Here is a 9,106-nt window from a genome sequence, read left to right on the forward strand (position 1 = left end):
GCTAGAAAAGCAGTGATAGCATTGGTTAAACATGGCTACCTGCCACTGTTATGATTTTGAATAATCTTCAATTAATTAATAAAAAGAGCGCTAAACACACAGGCTTATTACTCGATTAGCACAGTTTGACGGATCATCTTCTCGGAAAACATATGTGCAGATTACGTAAAGAGGGGCGGAAGTGTTTTATGGGGGAAACCCCCCGCCCACTGTGAAATCTAACGATAGATTCATTAAACGTTCAGAAGAGTTAAGAGCGTTCATTTGCTACGTTAATCAGAGAGGTAAGTGAAGTTTGCATCTGCTGTTTGAGGATTTTTACATTTTTAGAAAATGTTTTGTTATGGACGTACAATCTTCATAAAGACATGGCCATCTTATCAGGCTAAGCTATCGTTTGAAAGTAACTGTACATAAAAACTTGGTTAATACTTTGAAAGTATCTTAACGAATCTAAAATTCTCTTGATTTTTCGTGATCGCCTAAAAGAGGTTTAATGAACTCTATATGACAAAAAAAATCGATTTGGGATATCATTTACTCGATGAACCTGCCTTTTTGACGATGCTTGATAACTTGAATGTTTGATAAGTTCTCGAGCGGATGTATTATACTGATTTGAAGTGAGGTAACACGAATATCCATTTTTACTGAACAAACTTGTTTAATGGAGGATTTATTGCATGGCACGAAAACCACGCACGAATTTCGCAAAATATTTTAGTAAAATTCTTTTTAGTTTACATTGTGTTGACTGCCTCGTACGAAGTGCTGCTATGTTGAACCTCCGTTGCAGTAAAAGTCATAAAACATCTGGAAAACTTTCTGGTCTCTTTTTCCTCCCTCGGGTGTCTGATTAGAACATTTTCTTTCTTTCGTTGTAATTTGCTTTCTCCAGTTTCATGCGAAGGGAAAAGCGCAACCAGCTGCAACATTATGTATAACCTTAATGTTCCATACATTTCGAGTAGAGCCGAAATGTGTCAATAATCTTATTATAATTCATGTAATCTATTTGTCTGGCACTTTAATTAACATTGATTCATTTATTAATCTGTGTTTATCAACTTGTTTTACACAAATAAGTGTAAATAAGCTTACTGTGTACAGGTGTCTTGAGATATCAGTTTGTAATTCGTCATCGAATACCTATCAATTTGCGTTTTATGTTTGAAAGTAAGTGATTTAAACATGGTTCGCCTCAATTCGTTTCTTAAGAATACCTGCCATTGACGTGATTTTGAATAATCAGTACCTCGAAAGTGAAAGCGGTCAGGGAAAGAGTTGATAATAATAAGTAATTTCTCGAAACATGAATGAAAAAGTTGTGGCTAGAGAAGCAGTGGTAGGCGATTTTGTGTGTGATTTTTGGGCGGTGAAGCCACAAGAAGTTTGAAAAGGAAAAAATGGAAGAAATGGTAAATACTTCTGCACTCGAATCTCTACAGCTATTTTCTTTTAGCGACCAAAAGACCGCTAAACATACAAACCTATTACGCGATTAGCACAGCTTCACTGATAATTCTTCCGGAAGACATATGCAAACATGCAAGAGGGACTTCCTTTCTGAAAATGAAAGTGTTGGGTGGGGGTAAACCCCCGCCCACTGTCAGCTCATTTAAGACTGAGATATTTGAAAAAGGTATAGCTCAGTGGAGTTAGGAATTGTTTGTTTGCTTCTTTAAGCGGAGAGGTAAGTAAAGTTTGCGTCTGCTGTTTGAGGATATATACATTTTTCGAAAATATTTTGTTATGGACGTACAATCTTCATAAAGACATGGTCTTCATATCAGGCTAAGCTATCGTTTGAAAGTGACCGCACTTAAAAGGTCGGTTAATACTTTGTAAGTATCTTGGAACTGTCTTGATTTTTCGTGATCGCTTAAAAGAGGTTTAATGAACTTTATATGACAAAAAAAATCGATTTGGGATGTCATTTACTCGATGAACATGCCTTTTTGACGATGCGTAAAGTCAGGATTGCCCAACTTGAATGTTTGATAAGTTCTCGAGCGGATGTATCATATTTGAAGTGAGGTAACACGAATATCCATCTTCACTGAACAAACTTGTTTCGTAAAGGATTTATTGCATGGCATGAAAACCACGCTCGAATTTCGCAAAATGTTTTGACAAAATTCGTTTTAGTTTACATTGTGTTGACTGCCTCGTACGAAGTGCTGCTATGTTGAACCTAAATTACTGTAAAAGTCATAAAACTTCTGGAAAACTTTCTGGTCTCTTTTTCTTCGCTCGGGTGTCCAATCAGAAAATTTCCTTTCTTTCATTGTAATTTGCTATCTCCACTTTCATGCGAAGGGAAAAGCACAACCAGCTTTATCATTGATTTGAGTTTAGACAGCGTTTATTAGTTTCTTGCCGGAATTATGGCAATTTCCTGTTTGCAAATGAGACCTCATTAGGGGGATACGTGACATGTAACACAACTGTCAATAAGTAGCAAGACGCGTGACATGTAACACGACTGTTGATAAGTACTGGGAAACTCGGGTATAGACGCTGGAACTCTCTTATAATTAAACCAGCAAGCCTTCAGCTTCCATACTATTATTGATCTCTTTACATATCTATCAATGAGCATTTTTAAATTTGTTTTACCTGCTCCAGTTATAAGAAAACAGAAATTATAGGAATGGTTATCTATTTACCTGCAATTCAGGCAGAAATGTGCGATTTCTATTACAGTGAGGAGTACTACGGGATTATAATTGGAATTGTTCTTTTCATTTTCAAGAATTTCCAGGGAATTATTACAGCATCAGAAATAACCAGAGATAGAGATGGCACAGATAGACATTCCAGAGGAAGAGATTGGCGTTGCATTCTCTGGTGGTGGAATTCGCTCTGCTGCATTGAGCTCAGGTGTGTTGCGAAGGCTTCTACATCGTGAAGTTAAATTTGGTTACGTGAGCTGCGTCTCAGGAGGAAATTACACAGCCGCTGCCTACTTGGACTGGAAATACAGACACAAAAAAACGGATGATCCGGATTGGCATAAAAAATTTTTTGAGCACATGCGAAGCAGAGCTGGTTACTTATGCAACTGGAAAAATCCATTACAAGGTATTTTAGAGAGCATCATACTGGTTTTTCTGGTGATCACAGTCAATCTCCTCATACCCTGCATCATCTATAGCGCTGGCGCTATTCCATCTGCCTACGTCATCGATTACGTGCTTGGCGCGGTCATGCGCAAAGGTTTCAATTGCAGTGATGTCCCTCAAACTTCAAAAGGACAGAACACTTCAGAGAGACATTGCACTCAACAATTCGAGATCGGTCATCCAGAGGTGCGCGAGCAGTTTTACTTGTTCTCTGGCCTATTCCTCGCATTCTTCGTGTCCTACTTCGTCAAGACCATCGTTCCCACGAGACGTCGCTGGATTGCCCGTTACTTCAAGATTTTATCCGGGTTGCTGCTTGCTTTGACTTTCTTCCCCTGGTTAATACAACAGTCTACTGGGATGTTACCCAACTGGTTGAACGCGCTGATAATCTTCCTTAGCATCTTCTTTTGGCTGGGATTTCCACCATTAAGAGGCGAAGTATCCCTAGTACTTATGGTGTACTTTTATGCATTCGTTGTGAAGTGGCGAGTGTATGAGACAAGTGTTCTGGGTATCGTGTATGAGGAGCAACTTTTTTACACTCTCCTCTTTTTTTCTGGATTTTTCCTATGGTTAACTCCTTTCGTTGGAATGTTCAGCACTACGGCAGTTTTTGTATACTACAGGTAAATGGCCTAGAAGGCTTGTTATTATCGATCGCCTAAAGGTGGGGGGGGGAGGTCGAATAATTTTGTTTGTGTCGCGATAAAATTCATATGATCTACCTGTAATATTCATTCAGGTCCCCCCCCCCCCCCCCCATTGACAGTTAGTTTCATGTAGTCCCCCCTTTACACCCTATTGGTAACAGCAGCTGCAATTTTCCTATTGACTCAATTTCATCTACGAACAGAGATCATTTGGGTCAAGACTAGAATCAAACGTTCGTTAGCCAAACTTAGTCTTCCTAACATTTGTATGTCAGTGGTACAGACATGCAGAAAAACACAAAACAAAGGAGGCAAGATTTCTGTTCGCATTCAAATCATTCCAAAAATCTTTTTGAATCTAAGGTTGTTTTAATTTTCAGGTGGAGGCTACAGCGAGCATTTTTTACGGAGACAAGTGTTGGTCCACTTGGTTGTAAAGGAATCGGTTGCCGAGACTTCTTCCCAATACTGTCGTGTACTCGTCCGGAACGCAACCCAGAAAGAGTAACTCTGATGATGGATGACCTGCAAGAGGTCAAACCGGAGTACATCAGTTGTGTGGCAGTAGACTACTGGCGAAAAGAATGGAAAGAATTGCCCTACGCCGTAATGGCTCTGTCGCCGAATAAAATTGAGCGAATCGACGATCAGCCCGGCAAGTCCAGGGTGTCGGAGGTATTAAAACCAGAAAACGTCAGCGTGGCGGATGCCATGGTTACTTCTGCCGCTGTTATGACACTAAGTCCGGAGCAGGAGGAGCCGTACAGAGATTTACAAGTGCAACTGGGCCTAACCCTCCGGAAGGGTTTCAGCGCGGAGGAAGGAGGAATAGCTTCAAAGGTGGGTGGCATGGAGAGCGAATTTACTTTCTTGAGGAAGCTAACGTATTATAACAAATAGATTCAGTTTTTGCGCGCGTCTGTTCAGTAGCAGAGAAGACGTCGAGATGTAGTAAGGGACTACTCATTGTTTATCTACTGGGGTAGTAGGAGTGGAGTATTTTTTGGGGGATCACATGATTTCAGGGAGAACAGAAGGGGAATCAGTCGTTGCCAATAGAGTATGAAGAAGAGGGAGAGTATTATGGAAGACTGAAATCTTCGCTTCAAAGCGGAGAATGTGACCTTTAAATAACTATTTGATATATTCGCATCGATAACAATAATAAATATACCAGACCAAACGGGTAAATAGTGCTTTCCGCGCGTGTTGATTGGCAAGTACGGAAGTGATTAGCAAGCAGTTTTCGATCAATTCAAAGCTTCAACAACTCCCTGAGAAACCCATGGGCATTTGACTGTCATCCGTGCCCAAGGAGGGGGAGGGGGTTGAAGAATTCGAGCCTTGCCCGGGTGGGGTGGGTAATTCGAACCGAAAGTGTCAAAACTTTCTTATGGATTATACGTTTTTATCTTTTGATATGGAGGCAATGACTTAACTTTCGCAAATGAATGGCTCAGAAGTAAGATGTCTACAAGATCTAGGTTTAAAAATAATTTATAATAAAATCAGTCGGTAGAAAGTTGCGGTGGTCTTTTATAAAAAAAACTGACTATCAAATCGTGCTCTTGAGTAGGGCATTTGAACACAATTGAGTCCCTGGGGCTGCAGTTTTAACGAATCAATCTTGAAAAGGTCAAATGCTCCGGGAGTTGTTCTATGGGGGAATGTTGAAGCTTCGAATTGATCGACGCATAATGAAATGAGCTTTTGATCAACCTTCGACAACTTTTTCATTTTTGCTCCTTTCCTATTCCCGTACTTCATTGTATTGTGAACGTTTTTTTTTTTTTCCCAGATTTTAACGATTTTAATCCAGAGCATCGTAGCCCTCCCGATGATATTGCTTGCCGTTATCTGGTTTGCTAACTGGGAAATTAATGCCGAGGGTGTGGTCATCGTTTTGTTCGTGGTCATCGCTTTGTTCGTGACATTTTTTGGCATTGCCATGTTTCCAACCAGCGTAAATACACCAAAAGACACCGAAAACGTCCTTAAAAAATTCGCCAAAAACGTCCTTAACAAATTCGCAAGGTAAGAAATTAGATAATTTGGTTCAAATGAGTTTTCGTGTATCGTGTGCGTAGCGGAAAATGTTAGCTTCATCGTTGAGTCTCGTAAATCTAATGTAATTGAGACTGCCAATCAGAACTGGACAAAGGTAAATGCATGCAACACAGAGGGGGAGGGTGGGGGAAGGGAATAAGTCGTGAGAAAATAAGAAGCATCGAGAAGAAACTAATACAATATGAATCTAGGAATCCTTTCACCAGTTTGTTAACCCTTTAACGCCCATTATCTCGTTAGTAATTCTCCTTACTGTCTGCCATACGATTCTTATGATGCTAGTTCAGAGAATTTGGTAGGGGATCACCTAGAAAATCCTCAAACTTATATTTTTTTTACTCTCGTCACCTGTCTGATTGATATTGTAAGGAGAAATTCTGTCTTGGTCACCCATGGGAGTTAAAAGATGCCCTATCACGATCTTCCTTAAGTGAATGTCACCATTATTGATGCCTATTTATCAAGAAAGAGAGACAAAAATCTTGTTTCAGGTAGAGCTCATCAAAAGCTATTCTTAAATTTTGCAAAAAGATTCCAACTTTTTGAACATTTACCGCCGTTGTTGTTTTATAAAGGTGTTTAATTTTTGTCAATGATTGCCCCTGAACAAACGTAATGTTGGTTTTGATCACCCTTCGCTTCGTTGTAGTTACTTTCCTTGTATTGACTCAGACCTTATATATTATATAGATGGTGTCACGTGCATCTATATCACGTTCGAATGTTGCGCGAGTTCTTTCAAGTCGACAACGTCGGCCCCAGTCCCCCAGCGCTTCTGTCTCTTAGTGATGGAGGTCGCTTGGAGAAATTTGGTTTGCTACCACTACTGAAGAAACAACTTAAGAAAATTTTAATCGTGGATGGAAGTTTCATAAGGAGCGACGAAGATTACGCCAAACAGATCCTTAGATCGCTGGATCAAGCCAGAAAGGAATTACATTGTGAATTTGTGGGATGTACTGGCCGTGATGTGAAGGAGGAGATGCAGAAAGAGTACGTGGACGTACCTCGAGATCCCCCGCCGAGATATTATAAATTCAAGGTTCAGTATTACGACAAACAACCCGATAAAAGCTATGAGAGAGTGAAGGAAGGAGAAATAATGATCATTGCACCTCGTTACCCCATTGGAGAGGAGCGTTCTCCAGATTTGGAGAATAATTGCGCAAATGAAGCTGACCGCTCGACCTTCTACTGTTGTCATTCAATCTCCAAAGTCCTTCAGTGGATATCTAAAAAGCTTTGTTTGGGATATCCACACACGTCAACTGTCGATCAATCTACTCCAGATTTGGAGAATAATTGGGGTCAGTACTACGATGATACGGGAGTGACACTTAACAAAAAAGAGTGGGGTAAAGGGCCTATTCTCAGCACAAATGAAGTTGACCGCTTGACCTTCTGCTGTTGTGAATGTTGTCATTCAAACTCCAAAGTCCTTCAGTGGATATCTAAAAAGCTTTGTTTGGGATTCCCTAGTACGTCAACTGTCAATCAATTCTTTACGTCTTCACTCTATACAGCTTATCACCGCGAGGGATATCGCGCATGCGTAGAATCTGATGCCGAGATATTTCTCACGAAGGGTGAAGCCGAAGGCCCGAGCACTAGTTGCCCTTCGGGAACTGAGTCCGCACTCCCGCACCAAACAGAAGGTCGGACACTTGAGAGCAACCGTGTCGTCACGGGAAGATCAGAGACCGCAACCGAGATAACAGCTGAAAGCGAGAATTTGCCTAATCAAGTTATGTCCTCTGCAGATGGTGTATAATGAGGAAGAACGTATCATCCAGCAATTTAAATTGTAAAATGTACTGAACTGCGGTCTTACCGTGTGTCCTCTTTATTTCTGACTGTTTAACGACAGAAGTGGCGGTGACCAGGAGCTCATTAGTTATAGGCTCCTGCGGTTACTTAAGAGTGCCTCATACCCAGAGCTCTTTCTGCCTGAAAACCAGTAGCCCACTTGGTCACTTGCGCTTCGCGCACGTCACCAGTCGCTTTTGCTTTGAGCTTATTGCTCGCCATACTCGCGAAAGCCTGAGTAATGGGTACATTGGTCTCACCAGGCTTTTATAGGGAAATTACCGTCATAGGAAAGATGATACAAAATAATTTGTTATTATTGTATTTTTTAGACAAGAGTACCTTTTAAAGATCATGAAATTTTGGTTTGGAAGAGAAGTTTGCTAGCTGATTGTTGTATCATATACAAGCGTTTCTAAGCTCAACTATCTAGTTATCTCAAAAGTCTACTAAAGTTTACCAGCGAGACTCACTCATGGCAGACTTGGGACGCTAACGTCAATGTAGAGTGTTCACACGTAAAACGTAAACGGAACAAGGCGGAAGAACTTTCACTCTGACCGTTTGTCAGGCGTAGAATAAATTACCTTTCCCATACGAAAAACAAGTGCACTTAATGCTTGAAAACTCTCTTTAAAAAAAGGATTTCCAAGATCAGCAGCTTTCTCAAAATTATTCCTCTTTATTAATTAATTTCTGCATATTTACAATGATTTCATGGTTTGTAAGAGATTTTCAGTTTTTTTTTAAAGTACTAAGCGATGCAAAAGTTGTTGTAATGCAACCATGATAGCTATTTTGTATTTTCTAAAATGTCTTATATATAAACGTTACGTGAAGATGAATAAGCCCATCAGCAGAGTTAGTTGTTGTCGGCAAAGACCGGCCGTTTAGAGAAGCTTTATAGAGATATTGGGGTAATTTTATTTTTCTGTCGTTTCAGAATTGATATAGTCAGGAGCCCATGGGCTCCTGTACCGTAAAATGAGTACAATTTTTAGTGAAAGTTACCATGCAGCTGTATTAATATATGATTTTAAGAACATTTAATTCAATAAAATGGGCGTTTAAAATAGTATGAGCCTTTATCGAATGTAATATGACAGCTACAGTTTCGGTTTGATAATGACAAAAAAGCCAATTAAGTAAGTGCGGATCATATTTGACGCTTCCCAATAAGTTTACTCCTTGATTACTCCGATTCCTCATCAAATGTACCTCTGAAATAGTCACCAAACTAAGGGTGACAAGTGTTTAACTCGTACATATATTCATTCATCCACCCTTCATTTCGTCCAATTTCAGTACGCAAGTTCGCTAACAGTCATTCCGATTCTAATCAACTAAGCACATGATATAAAGATTAAGAAGACTCCACGGAGTACAAATATTGAGTAATGATATGTAACGTGACAATTTTATTGGATGGTGAATAACCAATTATACGTGATGATA

The 9,106-nt window shown here is 39.9% G+C and overlaps 1 protein-coding gene across 3 annotated transcripts; it reads left to right on the plus strand.

Annotated features, from left to right (window-relative positions):
- The first annotated feature begins 160 nt into the window (after positions 1 to 160).
- On the plus strand, positions 161 to 8,727 carry LOC113669850 (uncharacterized). Of its 3 annotated transcripts, none has more exons than XM_089192175.1 (5): positions 161 to 284; positions 2,756 to 3,754; positions 4,159 to 4,618; positions 5,577 to 5,812; positions 6,536 to 8,727. In XM_089192175.1, exons 2-5 carry the CDS (start codon positions 2,802 to 2,804, stop codon positions 7,614 to 7,616), a joined length of 2,730 nt encoding a protein of 909 aa, XP_089048301.1. In that variant the 5' UTR covers positions 161 to 284; positions 2,756 to 2,801; the 3' UTR covers positions 7,617 to 8,727. The 3 variants fall into 3 exon arrangements, with proteins under 3 accessions (XP_089048301.1, XP_089048302.1, XP_089048303.1); XM_089192176.1 differs by lacking the exon at positions 161 to 284 and adding an exon at positions 1,627 to 1,693; XM_089192177.1 differs by lacking the exon at positions 161 to 284 and adding an exon at positions 1,808 to 1,829.
- Positions 8,728 to 9,106: the final 379 nt, after the last annotated feature.

The sequence above is a fragment of the Pocillopora damicornis genome, chromosome 13, assembly GCF_964200805.1.
Source record: "Pocillopora damicornis chromosome 13, jaPocDami1.2, whole genome shotgun sequence".
In the NCBI taxonomy this organism is placed as follows: domain Eukaryota; kingdom Metazoa; phylum Cnidaria; class Anthozoa; order Scleractinia; family Pocilloporidae; genus Pocillopora; species Pocillopora damicornis.